The 20,331-nt window shown below is 46.6% G+C and overlaps 1 protein-coding gene across 6 annotated transcripts; it reads right to left on the reverse strand.

The window, feature by feature from the left end:
* Positions 1–207: 207 nt before the first annotated feature.
* Positions 208–10,827, reverse strand: LOC113437248 (cyclin-dependent kinase inhibitor 1-like). Of its 6 annotated transcripts, none has more exons than XM_087934231.1 (3): positions 10,406–10,827; positions 2,194–2,616; positions 208–481 (listed from the first exon to the last, which is right to left on the reverse strand). In XM_087934231.1, the coding sequence occupies exons 2-3, from the start codon at positions 2,564–2,566 to the stop codon at positions 414–416; spliced, it is 441 nt and encodes a 146-aa protein (XP_087790357.1). In that variant the 5' UTR covers positions 2,567–2,616; positions 10,406–10,827; the 3' UTR covers positions 208–413. The 6 variants fall into 6 exon arrangements, with proteins under 6 accessions (XP_087790357.1, XP_087790359.1, XP_087790360.1 ...); XM_087934233.1 differs by lacking the exon at positions 10,406–10,827 and adding an exon at positions 3,868–4,119; XM_087934234.1 differs by lacking the exon at positions 10,406–10,827 and adding an exon at positions 3,824–4,080.
* Between the last annotated feature and the right edge of the window lie 9,504 nt (positions 10,828–20,331).

The following is a 20,331-nucleotide window of genomic DNA, read 5'->3' on the forward strand; positions in this document are numbered from 1 at the left end:
CAAACATTTCTGCTTTTCACGCTGAGATGAAATCCTAATATACATGAAAGAAGTAAAAAATACATGGAAAGTGGTAGAATGCTGCTTCTCATTTGTTCGTACGCAGTATTTTAAACGCTTCTGACAATAACATGACAAGCAATTCTTTCTGAAATGTGATTGTTGCTGCAATCGGTCTTTTTCATACTTGACAATCAGTTATTAAAAAAAAAAAAGTTTCCTGAGCCATTCAGTTTTTATTTGGCTGTCATTTCATAAGAATTTGTTCTTTTAATAAATGTTCCCATTTTCACTGTTCTTCTATGCGAAGCTACAAAGGGTTAGTTATCAGTAAAGATCGTTCTGAAATGTTGTATAAGCTTGTATAAGATCTTTTAGGAAAAAAAAATATATCTTGGAAGCGTTCCACCAGTTTAGAAGGCCAATTTCTTGACAGGTGTTTGCATATCTGTTCTTATCTGCTTCTTTGTTGTGTAATAATCTGAAATAAATAAATAAATAGAAAATCCATACCGGCAAGTAATAACAAGAAGAGATACATGAAAAGTTTTCTCCAGTGCGAGCAAGATGGAAATCTTATGAAAAAGGAGATGGTAATTTTTTTGGGGGTGGGGGTGGGGAGGGAACAGGTCAAGATATGCATTGCTATATTTCTGGAAACGCCCCCAAAAGCCAACCCCCAATTATATTTCTGAATTTAAAAAAAAAATCAGCCTGAGAAATGACTGGGTTTCCACCAAGGGGTTTGCACGGGACCGAAGCAAGGTCAAAAGAGTCAAGATGGCCGTTGAGACTGTACAGTTAATACCTTTTCTGCATATGCATCACAGATGCCTATAAAAAAGGGATCATAAGATTTTTTTCTAAAAGAACGGTTCAGGTAAAAAAAGGAGCGGAGATTCAGTGTGCACCTACAGCCGCCATCTTGACTTTTTTGACTTCCCCATGGACACCCGATGTTTACATTGTATATGTCTTGTTTAATAAAGCATCCGGGTAGCACAAGTTGCGTTTTGCTATCTGGCTTTTTAAAAATCTGACCAATGTAATAAGATCGCCTAAATTTCTTTGAAGACAAATCTTACATTGAAGAGAAAGATCCTGAGTAGTATATAAGTAGTTCTTGACTAATGACTACAATAGAGCCAGGAATTATGGCCATAAGTCATGCCGGTCATTAAAAGGTCATAAAACATGTGACTGTACCTGATTCACAACATTTGTTTGTGGCAGATATTAAGCAAGTATAGCAGTCATTAAACAAATGCCACGTTCGCTAAGTGAACCGGCAGTCAGCAGGAATAAGTAGCCTGCAGTACTGCATTCTAACCACTGTGCCACCATGGCTCATTAGATGGGAAACAAAGAGATCAAGAAAACAGAACCTCTTTGCTGTTCTTGTGACTTTTACACCCTTATACTGTATACTGCACGAGTCCAAAAGAGGGCTGTGAAAATATTTACAGACCCCTCACATCCTGGACATAAACTGTTTCAACTCCTTCCCTCAAAACGACGCTATAGAGCCCAACACACCAGAACAACTAGATACCAGGACAGTTTTTCCCCGAACGCCATCACTCTGCTAAATAAATAATTCCCTCAACACTGTCCAATTATTTACTAAGTTTGCATTAATCTTTAATTAATCACTATTAATCTTTTCATCACTCCTTATCACCCATTCCCCCCCCCCCACTTGTGACTGTATGACTGTAACTTTGTCACTTGTATCCTTACGATTTTTATGGACCGTTTCCTAGTATGATTTGATTGGCTGTCGTTAAGTGTTGTACCTTATGATTCTTAAAGAATGTATCTTTTCACTGAGAGCATTTGCATCAAGACAAATTCCTTGTGTGTCCAATCACACTTGGCCAATAAAGAATCCTACAGGTTCTATAAGTTGATGGGGGCGTCCCTGATCCACCTGTCTATTGCAGACTCAGGAATCCTATCCACCCTAAGGACCTCACAGGTGTTAAGGTCTTAATTTTCAGAGTCCCCCTTTTTAAAACGTTAGGCTGTTCCTGCACACGCTTCCCTGTTGTCTATTCTAGGTGTGGCTCCTGCCACTTTCATCTTTTGAGCATTGCCTGACAATGTCCTTGTTTTGCTTTCTCTTTTGCCCTGTGGAATTGCAGCCTGGATCTAAAGAGTCTGAGCTGAAAAATGCCACCTTGACCTCCATACCTGTCAAATACGTCTGTCTTCGCTTCTTCGCGAGCGTCGCCATTTTGATCGGTCTGCCTCTTTCCGCCTCCCTGCCCAGGAGGTGAACATTCTCTTCTCTGTCCACGGCCCTGTTCATGGGCTGCAGAGGCGGGCGAGACTCCCTGGCCACGTGCGTGTGGTAGAAGGCGGGAACTTCGTGGCCCTGCAGCTCTTCCCATTGGAGAAGACCCACGACGGGCATCTCCTGGAAGAAGTCGAAGTTCCACCGCTGCTTCGCCTGTTCCAGGCTGGATCTCATCATGCTCTGGAACTCCTGCAGCAAACTGTCGTGATCCACGGGCCCGAAAAGATTCCTCCTGATGGGGGATGCTTTGGCCGAAATCAGCTCCATCCTCCCCGCCTGCTGCCTGGCGGTTAAACAGAGCGCCTAATACCAAGGCCCTGTTGAGAACAAAGCGAAGTAAATATTGGTTTCTTTGATTCACAAAGGGGTACTGAGAATGAAGCACCGAGGCTCTGTCCCTGAGATTCTCCACTCCTGGTAATAGGGATGAAAACTTAGAGCGGTGTTTTATGACCTGCTGGCTGGGGAATTCTGGGAGTTGAAGTCCACACTTCTTAGAGTTGTCAAAGATGAGAAACACTGACTTAGACTGAGGATTCGATTCCTTTCCTTTCCTTTCTTCCCTCACTCCACGTTCTAATACTCCTCCCTTTTTTCTTTCCTCCCTCCCTTCTTCCCTTTCCATCTTCTTTTCTTTTCCTTCCTTTATCTTCCTTCCTTCCTTCCTTCTTCCCTCCCTCCTTCCCTTCCCTTCCCTTCCATGTCCCTGCCTTCTTTTCTGTCAGAAATGATGTAGGGTTTCCTGCTTTTGGGGGGTGGGGTGGGAGTGGGGGGTTAGACTAGATGACCTACAAGATCCCTTCCAACCTATTCTATTCTATTCTATTCTATTCTATTCTATTCTATTCTATTCTATTCTATTCTATTCTATTCTATTCTACTCTACTCTACTCTACTCTACTCTACTCTACTCTACTCTTATTCCATTCCATTCCATTCCTTATTCTACTCCAGCTATCCAAGTTTCAGCCACATTATCACAACTACCACTTCCACACCTTTGGCCATAACCTGTCCCCCAGCCTTCATTTCCATCCCCTGCTCATCCCTGCCATCCTTTCCCTTCTTCCTCCCCTTTCACACCAGATCAGCCCGCCCGCCCTGGTCAACACCCAATCGGTGTTTGGAAAATCCCTTGAGACCCCAGGGGGAGCCGGTCCCTGCTCAGCAGGGGAACCATAGCCAAGCCTGCCGCCGGCTCCTGGTTTCCCGAAGTCCCCGATCACCTTGTGACGCCTCTTTCCGTTCCAGGACAGCCCAGCCTTTCGTTAAATCTCCCCTCGCCCCCAGGTTCTGCAGCTGAGACTCGAACTTGGCTCTCGCTCCGGGACTGAAGACGCTGGGCGACTCTTCAGCTGTTGAGAACGGCTCTGGTTAAATCCTCTAGGATGTGCCTTGGAAGTCCTTTTGCGGCTTCCCAGCCTAACCTCCCTCGGGCATTTCACGGTGGTCTCCCATCCAAGGAGCAACGTCCAGAGCCAGGCAAGCCCCGCGGGGCCGCCTCCCGCACCCAGCCGGGGCCACCGTGGGTTGAAAGCGCTTCCAGCAGCGCTCGGGCTGAGACAAACCTCTCGCTCTCTGCGCGGCCCGGGGTTGCAGCTAAGGAAAGGAAGGGAGCGGTTGCGCAGCCAGCCAGCCAGCGGCCCTTCAGAGGGCCGGGCTCGGCAGTTGCCTTTTTTTCTTCGCGGTTCTCGCGGCGGGAAAAGTCCCCCCCCCCCGCCGCCGCCTTTCTGGAAGCCCCGGCGGACGAGAAGCGCTGCAAGAGCCGCCCAAGCGCGCAGCCCCGCGAAAGTCGGTATCCCCCGCGGGAGCAAAGAGAGCGCGCACCCCACCCGGCTTTGGATCCCGAGGGAAGGGAGGGAGGGCGGGCCCGGTGGTTCTGGAGGAAAGCAGCGGGATTTGGGATCCGGAGAAAGGAGGTCAAAGGGCGGGGGCGGGGGGCGAGGGGGGGGAGAGAGGGAAACATATATAGAATAGAATGAGCTGGAACCTATACTATTTCAGACAAGTTACTGTCCAGTCTGTTCTTCCAAAATCTCCAGTGATTGGAGTGCCTACGATTTCTGAATGTTAGTTCCTGGCACCCCTTAAAGCAGGGGTCGCCTACCTTTTGGACCTCTGGGACCACCAAACTCATAATTTTAAATCCCGTGGACCAGAGACCCTGGGAAAATGCCCCCCAAAGTCTGGGGAGGCAGGGAGGGAGGGAGGGAAGGAGAAGGAGGGAGGGAGGGAGAGAGAGAGAAAGAGAGAGAGAGAGAAAATGAATGCAACCAAAAGCAGAAGCAGAAAGAAGCAGCCAGGTGGCCTGCCAGGTGCGTGGGGCGAATGGGGCAAGTTCCCCCCCTCTGCCCTTTCCCCCCTCCCCTCACTACCTCGTCTTGTTCACAATACAAGCGACGCAAGCCTTGTGTTCCCGCGGGCCATGTGAACGGCGTAGCCTTGTTTTCCCGTGCAGCGTGGGTTAATTGCTTTGGGGGTGACATTTCTCTGGACCACCAAAATTTTCTTGTGGACCACCAGTGGTCCCTGGCCCACGGGTTGGTGATCACTGCCTTAGAGCAAAGGTCTTCAAACTTGTCAAAGTTTAAGACTTGTGGACTTCAACTCCCAGAATTCCTGAGCTAACATGCCTACAGGAGGAATTCTGCAAGTTGAAGTCCCCAAGTCTTAAAGCTGTCAAGTTTGAAAACCCTTCCCTGCCCTATAGGCAGCTTGAGCAATAGGATCAAGGATGTTTGCCATGGCCTTTTGCAACTTGCCACTCCTGGTGATCTCCCATCCCCCTGTGCCATCCACTCAGGCATCTGGAACAAAACTGAGTCCTACAGAGAAGCTCAGGATGGCTGCCACTCTATGCGGAGCCTCCAGTCACAGCAAAGGAGTCTGTCTCTTGCAGATGTTTCCATGAAGATCCCCTTGAAACCAACACCCCCCCTTTGTGACTTGTATGGAGTAATTCTCCCGAAAACAGTTACTCTCCTTTGGCATAAAACAGGCTGTTCCACCTTATCAAACTTTAAGACTTGTGGACTTCAACTCCCAGAATGCCTCAGCCATTTTGGGAACTGAACCAAAGATGTTTTTCCAAGAGGCAACTGGACTGTCTTGTTTTTCTTTGAAGACGTTTTGCTTCTTTATCTTATCCAGCTATTTAGAGCGGAAGAAGCTTCCTTGGACGAGGAGCGAAAGGCCTTCAAAGGGAAACCAGAAAGTCCAGTTGCCTCTTGGTAAAGCACCTTTGGGTCAACCATGACCTGGATGACTGAGAATCCCCAGAGACATCTGGGAGTTGAAGTCCACCAGTCTTAAAACTGACAAAGTTGGACACCTCTAGCAGAAAGAATCGAATAGAATTCTGTCTTGGCCAAGTGTGATTGGACACACCAGGAATTTGTCTTGGTGCAAATGCTCTCAGTGTACATAAAAAGAAAAGATACATTTGTCAGGAGTCAGAATCATAAGGTACAATACTTAATAATAGTCATAGGTTACAATGAGCAAAAGTGTGGCGTTAAGAGGCCTGAGGCATCCAGGTGGGTTGGAGATTTCTGGGGGTTGTCCTGTTTTACATGAGGTCCACCTAAAACCAATTAAAAAGGTCCACCAGTCTAATCAAGGATCTAATGAACGATAACACCACCAGGGCCCAAAACAGTTTTTGTTCTATCTTGGTGCCCAAAGGCATCAGATCTGTAATGGTTACTGACATTCGCCATTGAATCCTTCTCAGACACCTTCCAGGGTCTTTCTTGGAAATAAGGTAAAGGTTCCCCTCGCACATACGTGCTAGTTGTTTCTGGCTCTAGGGGGCGGTGCTCATCTCTGTTACAAAGCCGAAGAGCCAGCGCTGTCCGAAGACGTCTCCGTGGTAATATGGCCAGCATGACTAAACACCGATGGTGCACGGAACGCTGTTGCCTTCCCACCAAAATGGTCCTAATATTCTACTTGCATTTTTACCTTCTTTCAAACTGCTAGGTTGCCAGAAGCTGGGACAAGTAACGGGAGTTCACTCCGTTATGTGGCACTAGGGATTTGAACCGCCGAACTGCCGACCTTTCTGATCGACAAACTCAGCGTCTTGGCCACTGAGCCACCGCGTCCTGTCAAAAGCCACAGGATTTCTCAAAGTCAAGAAGGTGCAATGTTTAAGCAGGTGTTTTCCTCAAGCTTGGCAATTTTAAGATGGGTGGACATGCTGGCTAGGGAATTCTGGGAGTTGAAGTCCATGGAGCTGCCAAGGCTGAGAAACACCGCAGCCTCTGTAATACTGTTTTTGTTCCAGTATCCAAATGTAAATCCTGAAAAAAAACAGAACAAGGATACCCAGGTCCAAGCCAAATCTAATCATGTTCTCCCAGAAGTAGAAAACCTCAAATTTCCACTCCAACCTTTTCTGGACAAAATTCACCCTGGACATCTCCTTTCAAGCTACCACCTGACCAATTCACTCCTCATGGGCTATTTGATGAAACCCTGGTTTCCAAGGCACAATATTTTCTCATGTGTTCCAAGCAGGTGTGGGCTGCTGGGGGCTCGCAGGGGCGCAGGAGAGCCCCTAGCTAAGACTCTGCGGGGCTCGGAGAGCCCCCAATAACCTCAGAAAGACAAGCAGCAAGGGAAAGCTCTTAATAGGCTTAACTGAACTTCTGGGCATTCAGCCAAGAGCATTTCACACCTCGTAACAGTGTTGCAAGCGAGATGAACAATCCACTCAGCGTTTGCAAGGGAAAGCCATGGAGAACATCAGGTAACCTAGCTACTAGCCTCCGAGGGGATTAATTCCCAAATAATAAGAATCACGTAACTCACCAGAAACTCCACTAAGACTCCAAGATCCCTCTCACAGTCACTGCTATTAAGCCTGGTTTCACCCAGTCTTTTATTTAAGTATTGAATTAAATGTACAAAATAATAAACAACTTTTTGGTATATTATCTTTTTTTTTAGGTCATTAGGGCAAAGAAGCGACATCCGAGTTGGCCACACCCACCCAGTCACATGACCACCCAGCCAGGTCCACCCAGTCACATGACCACCCAGCCACGCCCGCCCACCCACCCAGTCATTAGGGCAGAGAGCCCCCTGCTGAAGTTTTTGAAGCCCACCCCTGGCTTCCAAGCCAAGCCGTGAGCTAACCTCACTGGCTGGGTTTACTGGCTAAGCTAGCCCAGGGTTTGAGATCTTGGCCTTCAACGGGTCGAGCAAACAGGTTGTGTTTTCAGGGATTATGTACGGAAAGGAAGTATGCTGTGGAAGAAGTTGTAGTCTTGCCTTTTTTTCCTGTCTTCTGCTGTTGAGCTTGTGGGTGGCTGTCTAACTAGCAGAGAAGCCCTGCCGGATTTAGCAAGATGCTGCTGCCCCTCCTTTTGTTACTTTGGGTTGCCATGACAACAAGCATAGGGATAATACTTGAGTAGCAACAGTAACTGAACACCTCTGCCCGCCACTTTCTCCTGGGCTATAGAAGGAGCTCCCAAGAGCAGGTAGCCTGATTCCCAAAAACGACAAACCCTCGACTTTTTCATTCAACAAAGTAGTGCCAGGCACAACCCTATCACTTCCTTCAGGTCAAAAAGTTTCCTTCCTTCCTTCCCTCCCTTATTTATACCCCATCTTTGTTATTTTTACAAATAAGTCCAGGTGACAAACATAAACCCTCTCCTATTTTCCCCACCACAACAACCCTGTGATGTTGGGCTGAGAGAGAGAGAGAGAGAGTGACTGGGTCAAACTCACCCAACTGGCTTTCCTGCTAAGGTGGGACTTGAACTCATAATCTCCCACTTTCTAGCCTGGTTCCTCCCCCCCATGAGACCAAACTGTCCTCCTTGCATCACAGGGTGGGTTTCTTCTGGATGAGGAGCGAAAGGTCTTCCAAGGAAAACCAGCAAGTCCAGGTGCCTCTTGAAAAAGCACCTTGACCTGGATCAGGGCTCTCCAACCTTGGCAACTTTAAGATCTGTGGATTTCAACTCTTAGAATTCTGGGAGTTAAAACCCACAAGTCTTAAAGTTGCTAAGGTTGGAGAGCCCTGCTCTAGATGAGCATTCTGGGTGAGGAATTCTGGGAGCTGAAGAGAAACTACTGGAGAAACCAGCTGCATTTACTTACACCTGGCAGGTAATCTCCAGGTGAGGATAATCCAAGTCTAGAAATCCAAGAAAAAGGGCAGTTACAAAACCAGATCGTTTTTGTTTTTTTTTTCATTGTTTGATTTGGAGAAGGAGCTGAGCCCTTTAGGACACCCTTCCCATGCAATTTTTATTTTTTAAAGAAGGGCACTGAACTGAAATTGGAGTTGGTTTGATCTTTTGGTCTAGGAATGGTCCTACACTTGAATCCCCCGTGTTTCCACCACAACGTCATGCCCATCTTGATGTCGTGGTGCGCAGGACTCCACTTGTCTTTCCTGGCTCCATTCTCCTGAAGTGCAACTGCCTGAAAAAGATTTATTTGACCTCTGAACTGCCTTCTCCAATCAGGTGCCTTCCGGGTCTCTTGGCTTTCCCCTCCTACAATTCCCAGTTATTAGGAACTGCACCACTCAAGAAGCAAGATCCGGATGTCAAGGGGATCATCTTCAAGATCACTCATTCGTCCTAAATCGCCCTTCTCAAAGAGAGAGATTGTGTGGTCTCACCAACCGACATCAGCACAAGCTCAACTCATTTTGAAAAGGCTAAGCAAAATCAGGCATGGTTAGTTTTGGGGGGAGATGACCAGGGAGTCTTGAAGTGAGTAGCTAGATTGGAATTTTTTAAAATTTAATTTTTTTTAAAGTCTTAGTGGACAAACGGTTAAGTATGAGCTGGCACTGTGTGGCGGCAGCAACAAAAGCCAACACAATCCTAAGTTGCATTAACAGAGGGATACAATCAAGATCAAGTGAGGTACTAATATCACTCTATACAGACTTAGTAAGACCACACCTAGAGTACTGCATCCAATTTTGGTCACCACACTATAAAAAAGATGTTGGTGCTCTAGAAAAAGTGCAGAGAAAAACAACCAGGATGAATAGGGGAGTGGAGGCTAGAACATACAATGAACGGTTGCAGGAACTGGGCTTGGCTAGTCTAGTGAAGAGAAGGACCAGGGGAGACATGATAGTAGTCTTCCAATATTTGAGGGGCTGCCCCAGAGAGGAGGAAGGGGTCAACCTATTTTCTAAAGCACCTGTAAGCCAGACAAGGAATAATGGATGGAAACTGATCAAGGAGAGATTCAACCTGGAAAGAAGGAGAAACTTTCTGACAGTGAGAAGAATCAACCCATGGAACAGAAGTTGCCTTCAGAAGTTGTAGGAGCTTCATCACTTGGAAGCTTTCAAGAAGAGACTGGACTGCCATTTGTCAGAAATGGTGGAGGGTCTGCTGCTTGGGCAGGGGAGGGGTTGGACTAGATGACCTACAAGGTCCCTTCCAACTCTGTTAATCTGTCTGTTAAAAAACACCTAACGCCCAAGACAGTGGCAAATTGTTTTTGCCAAGATCATGATGAGGCTGGGGTCTATGTGAAGTTGAGGGGAGAAGCACTTCCCTGTTTTTGGTTTTAGTGAAGAATTTGGGAGGAATAAACTAGAGCAGGGGTCCCCAAGCTCCCAGTCCGTGGACTGGCACCGCTAGGCAGCATGCCAGCAACCGGTCCACGCAAATCATCAAACCAATGACGTTTCTGACCAGACAGTACAGTTGTCTGGTTTTTAAGAAGAGTCTAGATAGTCTCTTATCCGAAATGATATAGGATCTCCTGCTTGAGCAGGAGGCTGGACTAGAAGACCTCCAAGGTCCCTTTTCCAGCTCATCCTATCCTACCCTGCCCCTATCTTATTTCCTATCCCTATCCTATCCATTGATCGCACGGGCAAGTGAGGTACTCATACCACTCTATATCCGGAGCTGGCCTTAGGGGGGGACCAAGAGCAGAAGGTTGAACTCGATGGGCATGGGTTCCCCTGGCCCTGGGATCCAGCCACTACCATCCACCCCACTCCCAGCAAACTGTCACCGTGCCTTGCGGCTGACCCGGCGCTGCCACCCAGATCGCCCTTCCTTCCAGCCCGCGGGACCGTGCCAAAAAAAAGGGAGCCCGGTTGCTCACCTCCAAGCCGCCGCACCCCTCAGTCACCACCACCGCCTTGCTCCTCCTCCTCCTCCTCCTGCTGGAACGACGGGATCCGGAGCCGCTGGGGATCCGCGCAGGCAGCGGCGCCCAAACGCCCAGCCACTTTCAAATTTCGCGGGGCGCCGTCGAGCACCTTTCCCCCTCCGCGGTCCTTAAGGCGGGCGGGCGGAGAAGAGAGCGGGGCTCGCTGCCTGGCTCCTTCGCCCTCCTCTCCTCCTCTTCCTTTCTCCTCTCTCGGCTACTCCTCGTCGTTCCTGCCCCCCCTCCACCCCCTTCACAATCCCAGCATGTTATGTGTCGCCCCCACCCTTCTCCAGCCTGGAAGTTTGCAAATCGGATGCTTTGCTCCGCGGTTGATTAAAACTTTCTCATTCCGGGCTCCGGGCCAAGCCCCCGCTGGCACGTGGATTTGCAACGTGACTCGTCCCCACCCTCCAACCTTCCCCCACTCCCCAAATATCTCCACCCTTTCCCTCCCCCCCCCACGCCCTCCCCTCTCCCCACCCGAACTGGGAAACTTTTGCCAACTAAAGCAAACCAAGGGAGCCAAAAACATCCACAGCAACGCGCTCCTGGGAGATTTGCAAAGCGTTGCCCGAGCCTTAAAAAAGGGGGAGGAGGAACTCAAACAAGGTGAGGCGAAGATAACAAGGCTCGGAGTAGGTGGGGGAACACAACATCCCGATCTGGGGCTTGTTGTGGTGGTTGCTGCCAATATCAATCGACATCATAGCTCATCCCGATTGGGAAAAGACAACAAACTCCCGGGAGGCGAACAGGAAATCGTGCAGTTCAGATCAGGACTGTTGCTGGGGGGTTCTGGCCCGGGATTATTTTCCATGCAAAAATTTGGCTATCGAAAGGAAAACAAACAAATTATTTTTTAAAAAAAAGAATGAATTCTCCTTCAGAACAAAAAGGGCTAGATACAGGTAGTCCTGACCTGCAAAGGTTCGTGTAGTGACAGTTCCAACGTTAGGGCGGTCACTGGAAGAAAAAAAGGGGGACTGTTTTTCACACTTAATGACCTGTTGGAAATTTAAAACCCGCCCCTCTCCAAGGAAAATGAAATACTTAAAAAGGCAGAATATTTCCCCTAAAAATAAAAATAGAAACTCAAAAGAGGCAGAAACTCACACACCCTCCACCTTTGCTAATGAGCCATTAAGGCCTGGGCCAGTCTATTTTACATAACAAAGATCTACTCCAGGTAGAGCTATAATAGGAATTGCCCAAAGCCCTTTCATTACTTTGTTGTTAGTTGTGAAGTCTGACTGACACATCATGTACAAATCTATCTATCTATCTATCTATCTATCTATCTATCTATCTATCTATCTACCTACCTACCTACCTACCTATCTACCTATCTACCTATCTCCAGGTGGTAATCCCAAGCATGACTTTGATCCTTGCAATGGTACCATCATCTGGATTTTTTCTGACATGCCCAGACATGCAACCCACTGGGAGATTTATTAGGCAGTTTTCCCATAATTTTATAGCCCTCTTCGTGTTGTTGTTAGTTGTGAAGTCATGTCTGACCCATCACAATCCCATGGACAATGTTCTTCCAGACCTTCCTGTCCTCCACCATCTTCTGGAGTCCATTTAAGCTCACACCGACTGCTTCAGGGACTCCATCCAGCCACCTCCTTCTCTGCCATCCCCTTCTTCTTCTCCTTCTTTGTCCCTCAATCAGCATTAGGCTCTTCTTCAGGGAGTTCCCTTCCTTCTCATGAGGTGGCCAAAGTCTTTGGGTTTCATCTTCAGGATCTGGCCTTCTAAAGAGCAGTCAGGGTTGATCTCCTCTAGGACTGACCGTTGGATGGCCTTGCAGTCCAAGGGACTCGCAGGAGTCTTCTCCAGCACCAGAGTTCTGTAGTTCATCCACTCCCTTCCTAGAAAAATGAAATATGCTAGGAAATATTAAAAAGACAGAATATTTCCCTTAAAAAGAGTAGAAGCTCAAGAGCAGAAACACCTCAGAAGCTCACTCCCACCTTTGTTAATGGGTGGGCCATTAAAGCCTAGGCCAGAGTATTCTACATAACAAAGATCTCCAGGTAAAGCTATAGCAATTGCTCAAAAGCCCTTTCAGGGCATCATCATCCAGCAAGGCTCAACCAAGCCTGGGACTCAGGACAGCCTACAGAGTTGCCCCTGCATGGCCCCATGGGAGTCTGACAACCAATCAGAATACAAGCTCAAATTCAAATGCCAACAGAAGGTATAAAACCCAGGCACACTCAGCATCTTACCCCTTCTTTTCCTCCATCCAACATCTTGAAGCATGTGATCATCCTTTTCACTTTGGAGCTCCAAGCCATGTGGTTCTGTCCACCGTTAAACCATCTTTCCAATCAGCCTCCATGTTTCCAGTGTCTTTCTTCCCCACTTGGAACTGAACCCAGAAGGATAATTCTTCCAACAGACCATTGTTAGCATCCCTCACGGTCATGTGATTTACGTTTGGAGGCTCGATGATAATTGACTCACATCGATAACGGTTGCAATTGTCCCGGGGATTATAGGATCAGTTGCAATTGTCCCAGGATTATGGGATCGCCTTGTACGACCCTCTGACGAGGAAAGTCAATGGGGAAACCAGATTAAGAACCCTGTTGCTAATTTAACAACTGCAGAGATTCAATTAATAAACGTGGCAAGAAAAACCGTGAAATGGGGCAAAACTCCTTTAACTATGCTGAGGTGGGCGGGGTGGGAGAAAGCAAAGGCCCATCAAAGCTTGGGATGGGTGGGTATCGGTGTGTACGTGGTGCAGGAAAGATTTTGGCACAGGTCTCCTGTATGAGCAGGAAAGAGTGAGACGGCCATCGTTTATGACGTAAAACGAGTAAGGCGTCCATTAGCCCTTCCGTTGTCCCGATATTGAGGAATGCCTCGATTATCAACGGAGTTTCACTCTCTGTCATCATGGCTTTGGCATGAAGCATGTGAAGAAAAGGTAGCATCTCTCCCCAACCACCCTTTAGATTCTGAGTCATGCATCGTGACTCTTCATGCTAAATCTCTGTGCTCCGGTTTTCCTGCTCCTTTGATTCTTTGCTTTGGCTCTGAAGTTCTCTTCGGTGTACGGAGGTCATACTGAGGTGAGCCATGCCTTCTATGGGGCCACGAGTGCTGCTGTCCCATCCCAACCCAATCAGAATCAAAATCAGAATATAAAACTTTGGAGGTCTTCTAGTCCAAATATCAACCAACAAATGCTCTGTCCTACATATTGGTACAAAAAAAAAAAAAATCCAGTACACCAAATACAAACTAGGCGGATATGACCTCATTGACGATCCTCACTCTATCAAGGACCTTGGAGTATTCATATCAAATGACCTAAGTGCCAGAGTTCACTGTAACAGCATTGCCAAAAGGCATTAAGAGTTGTAAATCTAATCTTACGAAGCTTCTCCTCCAGAAATATCGAATTGCTAACTAGGGCATACAAAACCTTTGCTAGACCAATACTCGAATACAGCTCATCAGTCTGGAATCCGCACTGTATATCTACACTTAAGTCCACCCGTAGGCGGCGTAGTTCAAGGTTGTCCAAGCCCAAAATTTCAAGCCTGGTGATAGAGGGTATTCTGTTGCAAGCAGAAGAGTGTAGTACTCTTCTTGTGCGGTACTCCTGGATTTGCTCAATTGTATTAATGTCCAGAAGTATTGCACGAGAAGAGTACTACACTCTTCTGCTTGCAACAGAATACCCTCTATCACCAGGCTTGAAATTTTGGAGTTGGACATCCTTGAACTACGCCGCCTACAGTTGGACTTAAGCGTAGTACACAAAATTATCTGCTGTAATGTCCTACCAGTCAATGACTACTTCAGCTTCAACCGCAACAACACAAGAGCACACAACAGATACAAACTCAATGTTAACCACTTCAAACTTGATTGCAGAAAGTACGACTTCAGCAACAGAGTGATCAATGCCTGGAATGCACTACCTGACTGTTGTTACATCCTCTAACCCCCACTCCTTTAACCTCAGACTACCACTATTGACCTCACCGCATTCCTAAGAGGTCTGTAAGGGGCGTGTACAAGTGCACAATCGTGTCTACCATCCCTATTCTATTGTCCCCATTTATTTGTACCTATTTCCTGTATTCTTAGTCCATGTTTATACTTATACCTATTATCTTGTAAACCATTGGCAAATCAAATAAAAAATAAATAAAAAATGAAAGAAGGAAGGAAAGAAGGAAGGAAGGGGGAAGGAAGGAGAACAGGGAAGGGGAAGGAAGGAAGGAAGGAGAAAAAAGAATGGAGGGAGGAGAGAAAGGAAGGGATAGAATACACATTCTAAGAGGTCTGTAAGGGGGGGGCATGCATAAGTGCACCGTCGTGCCTGCCGTCCCTGTCCTATTGTGCCCATGTATTCATACCTATTTCCTGTGTTTTTAGTCATGTTTATACTTATACCTATTATCTTGTAAACCATTGACAAATAAAATAAAAATAAATAAAAAATGAAAGAAGGAAGGAAGGAAGGGGGACGGAAGGAGAACAGGGAAGGGGAAGGAAGGAAGGAAGGAAGGAAGGAAGGAAGGAAGGAGAGAAAAGAATGGAGGGAGGAGAGAAAGGAAGGGATAGAATACACATTCTAAAAGGTCTGTAAGGGGGGGCGTGCATAAGTGCACCGTCGTGCCTGCCGTCCCTGTCCTATTGTCCCCATGTATTCATACCTATTTCCTGTGTTTTTAGTCATGTTTATACTTACACCTATTATCTTGTAAGTGATTGACAAATCAAATCAATAAAAAATAACATAAAAACAAACCCCATGATCAAGCAAGAGAGACTATGCCATTCCAGAGAAATGACTGCCCAGTCTCTTCTTCAAAACCTCACAACTTCTGAAGATTGAATTTTTCTCCGATTAAAACCGTCAGTTGCACCATCTTCTCCAACTCCATCATCTTCACCATCCAACTCTTGCGCTCTTGCATGGGAGATGATTGCCGCTGTCTGCATAGACAATAACAAAATAGAACATAGAACACCAGAGTGGGAAGGGACTTCGGAGGTCTTCTAGTCCAACCCCTGCTCATGCAGGAGGCCCTATACCAGGGGTCTCCAACCTTGGCAACTTTAACACTTGTGGACTTCAACTCCCAGAGTTCCTCAGTCAGCTTTGCTCTCTCTCGTTGCTGGCTGAGAAACTCTGGGAGTTGAAGTCCACAAGCCTTAAAGTTGCCAAGGTTGGAGACCCCTGCCCTAGACCATTTCAGACAAGTGACTGTCCAGTCTCTTCTTAAAAACCTCCAGTGATGAAACACTCACAACGTCTGAAGGTCAAGCTGTTCCACTGGTTAATTGTCCTCATTGTTTGGAAGTTTCTCCTTAATTCCAGATTGATTTGTTTCCGTCCATCATTTCTTATTTTGCTCTCTGGTGCTTTAGAACATAAGTTGACCCCACCCTTCTTTGTGGCACCCCTTCGTGTCTCCCCTAGTCCTTTTCTCACTTTCCCTTCCTTCAACCATCCTGTGCCCCTCTGTTGGATGAAGGGAGAGCGCTGCCCCTCACCTGCCCCCTCTCTTCCTCGTCCTTCCCCCGCTGGGAAAAAGCTCTTCCATGCAGTGTGAAAGCATTGGAGGCAACCTTCCCAGCTCCAGAGGTGGGATTCAAACTGGTACACAACTGGTACACAGACTGTTTTTTTTTCCCGAAGCAGAAGAGCCGAGAGACATCTAAGGGGAGGTCAAAAATGGAAAGATGGTGACCAGGAGGTGTCCCTTTCTAATGAGCATGAAGCTGGTTCATTTTTAGATGTTCCTGGCAGAGGGTGTGCAGATCCTGCCAACTGGGCCACGATGTCCATCTTAGGCCCATCCCAGGCAGCTGCATTTCCCAAATTTAATTTCACACCAAATTCATTGACCAGAGGTGGTCTGCCAGGAGCTTCCTCACGCCAATTGCTTGCCCCAGGTTCATGGGGTGAGAAAGGAGCAATGGTGGGATTCAAAAATGATTACTACTGGTTCTGTGGGCATGGCTTGGTGGGCATGGCAGGGGAGGATACTGTAAAATCTCTATTCCCACCTCACCTCACTAACCTGCTTTCCAGCTCCGTTCTCCTGTGCAGGGCAACAAAAGAAGACCCAGCCAATCAGCTGGGGCTCAATGGGAGGCAGAGAATAGATGGGGGCAGGGCCAGTCAGAGGTGGGATTTGCCGGTTCTCCAAATTACTCAAAATTTACACTACTGGTTTTCCAGAACTGGTCAGAACCTGCTGAATCCCACCTCTGGAAAGGAGGTTTGCAAGGTGAAGCTACCTCTAGTCATGACCATGCCGTCTTATTTTTTTAGGGAAATAAATTAAGAAATTACATTCTTAATCTCCACCCCTTTTCCCTCCAACCATTGGTAAATTAAGTTCCACATTTGATAATATTCTATATCCTCTTTCTTGTTTAATTTTCAGTGTCCATCTATCTATTTCTGCACAATCTAGTATCTTCTTGACTATTTCATCATCTCATGGTATATCTTCCCTTTTTCCAATATTGTGCACAAATAATCCTCGTCTTTTGGTAAGGGGCCATTTGAGGAGAAAAATCATTCCACCAGATCATTGGGTTGGGCCATTGTTGACCTGTTGCGTCATTGATGACTTTCCATGCTCTCTTCTTTAGAGCATCGGCTATAAGGGTGGGATTCTTCCTGTTTGGACCAGTTCTATAGAACTGGTTGTTACAACTCGGAAAACTGGCAAATCATGACACTGACTGCCCCCCCCCCACCCATCCTGCCCAGTCACTCCTTATCTCGCCCTGCGATGCCACCCGACTTGCCTAATTTTTGATAAGTTGCTATTTTCCTTTCCCCCTGATGATTAGCTCTTCCAACTATCAGCTATGCCGCACGAATTAGATTAGCTAGAAAGCAGGACACCGTCGGATTTCTTGCTTTCTAGCTAATCTAAATCGCTGTTGTATTGTTTCACCTTGGCCTAGCAGGCTTCCCTGAGGCCTAGTCAGGGAGGTATTCAGGGGGTTGGTGGGGAGGGAGAAGTGGCCTGAGAGCAGAGCTGAACCTTCCTTAGGACTGAAGTTTCTATTTTTCAGTGCAGACTCAGGCAGCAGATTGCAGAAAAGGTAGATCTGTGAGCGAATCGGTGATTCTGCAAGAAACTCAATCTGCCTGCCTGCTTTGCTAGACTTGGGTAAAAGTTGCTCTTTTTTTAAATAAAACATTCAATATTTACATATATATTTACAATATTTACATACAAGCCATGTCCAGCCAGTCATGTGACCACCAAGTCACGCCCAGCCAGCAATCCACACCCGCCCAGTAACATGACCACCAAGGCACACCCAGAAATTAGACCACAGGCACAGAACCAGTTATTAAGACATTTGAATCCCATCCCTGATCAGCCGTCATTCTTTTCCACAAGCCCCGACAGCTTTCAAGGACTCACCTCCCATCTGGTTGGCATGAGAGTTTGTTGTATACGTATCGGAAGTATGAAACAAAATACAGTCAAGTTGAGCTTACAGTTACAAGTAAATAGCTTCTCTCCTGAAATTCAGATGAGCCTGTTCCTCTAAGGCTGTTAAAACTTGGCTCCCCCCCCCGCCACTAAGCCAGGATGCTAGAGGCGTCTGATGTATGTGTGTTTTATGAGATTGTTATGAAGTGCCTCGGTTATTTATTCTTCCCTTGTATGTTTATAATTGTTTTTGTAAAACTTTTCACTGCTTTGAGAGTTATGTATTTAATATGGGCGGCTGCATAGAATTTCTAAATAAAATAAATAAATACATGTAGTCCTTGCTATGCCCACCCCAACTACCCCAGTCTTGACCTTAAAATGAAAGAGTATTATTTATGTTACACTTCAGGCTTCCACACATACACAAGGCTCTAATACAACCCTGTGAGATCAGATGACAGGTGTTTGCTATCTCTATGATAACAATTTCAAGGTATTATTGGAAACACACTCAGCTAGCTGGTTCTTGAATATAAGATTACATGTAACATTTTATTAACTGCACCAGATCTGTTATTTGCACAGATTTCCTGGCTCTTCTCAAACAGAATCAAGGTTCGAAGTTAAGAGGCCATTTTGACTCTGCTAGAAATCGCCAAACCTTCTTTGATTTATTCAATTTAGATGAACCAAACTCATTTCTTCTTCTTGGTGACATCTTCTTCAGTGGCTCTCTTGGTCACTACTACTATAACTGAAGCTTCAAGAGCTTCTGCTGTTCACCCAGTCCCTTATATTTTAGTAATATACTATTTTTACCACAAGGTGCAATCGTAACAGGATAGTATCACTTCCAAGGCATGGGCCCTAGAACAGAGCTTCTCTGGAAGAATGTCTATGGAGATTCTCAGTCATCCTGATAATAATAACAGATAATCCGAGTTGGAAGGGACCTTGTAGGTCATCTAGTCCAACCCCCCAAGTAAGCAGGAAATCCTTCAACATTTCTGACAGATGGCAGTCCAGTCTCTTCTTGAAAGTTTCCAGGGATGAAGCTCCCACAACTTCCAAAGGCAAGCTGTTCCTGTGGTTGATTGTTTGCACTGTCAGAAAATTTCTCCTTATTTCCAGGTTGAATCTCTCCTTGTTCAGTTTCCATCCATTATTCCTTGTCTGGCCTTCAGGTGCTTTGGAGAATAGCCTGACCCTTTCCTCTCTTTCAAATATTGAAAGACTGATATCATGTCTACTCTGGTCCTTCTCTTTACTAGACTAGCCATGCCCAGTTCCTGCAATTGTTTTAGTCTCCAGTCCCCTAATCATCCCGATTGCTCTTCTCTGCACTTTTTCTAGAGCCTCAACATCTTTTTTATAGCGTGGTGACCAAAACTGGATGCAGTACTCTAGGTGTGGCCTTACTAAGGCTTTATAGAGTGGTGTTAGTCCCTCATTTGATCTCGATTGTATCCCTCTGTTAATGCAACTTAGGATTGTGTTGGCCTTTTTGGGGGGCTGCTGCTCCCCATGGTGCTTTTTTCAGGAGGCAACTGGCCTTACTTCGTTTTTCCTTGAAGACGTTTCACATCTCATCCAAGAAGCTTCTTCGGTTCTCTTTGAGACTTCTCTGGAAGAATTCCAGGCAGTCTCAAACTTCATTCAAGGAAGGACTGGTGGGGATAGCGGTGGTGTGTGATCTCACTGTGACTCATGGGCTGCTCCCAGTGCCAATGGCAGCTTAGCAAGGTATAATAGGTCTAGCCACGTCTCTTAGGTTCTATCAATCGTTTCAGCAGCCCGGAGAGCAGGAATTTCCTTCCTCCAGGGTTCAGGGTTCTTCGTGTCGAAGAAACCCCTAAGGCTTCTGGCAGGCCTTTCCCCTCATTTCTTTGCAACACCTGCCCCCTTTCTCTTCCAGCTAAGTGAGCCCAGGTATGGAACTCGCTCCTTGCCATGTGACCATTCCTTCACGTGTTCAGGTGGGTTGTTTATATTTTGCCCTTCCCTTCCAGCCTTGGTAGGGTTTGATTAGTCATCCCGGTGAAACCCCTGCGTTTCTCTTTGGAGCTGGAGGGAGGAAGGGAGGGTGTGTGGAGGAGGGTTAGAATTTGCATAAACAACGCAGAAGCAGCATACAAAGACAAAAAAACCCCCCTCCCTTTCATGGATAGGACTCTGAGCCTAGAAATGTGTTATTTTAGTTTAGTTTAGTTTACTTTATTGTCATTGCACCTCGTACAATGAAATCAAACACCATCTTCAGTGTGACTACACCTTTACCTGAGCTTCTGGAGAAGGTTGGCTGAGCCACCAGGTGATTTCAGACTGTCTGACTGGAGGGAGTGTTTGGTTCAACTGAGCAAAGCAACAGTTTCCTCAAACCCCCTGGTGTTGACCGTCTGTAAATCTGAGGTCAGCACTTGAGATGGAACA

The sequence above is a fragment of the Pseudonaja textilis genome, chromosome 5 (genome assembly GCF_049901715.1).
Source record: "Pseudonaja textilis isolate UNSWEBS1 chromosome 5, rPseTex1.2, whole genome shotgun sequence".
Classification (NCBI taxonomy): Eukaryota; Metazoa; Chordata; class Lepidosauria; order Squamata; family Elapidae; genus Pseudonaja; species Pseudonaja textilis.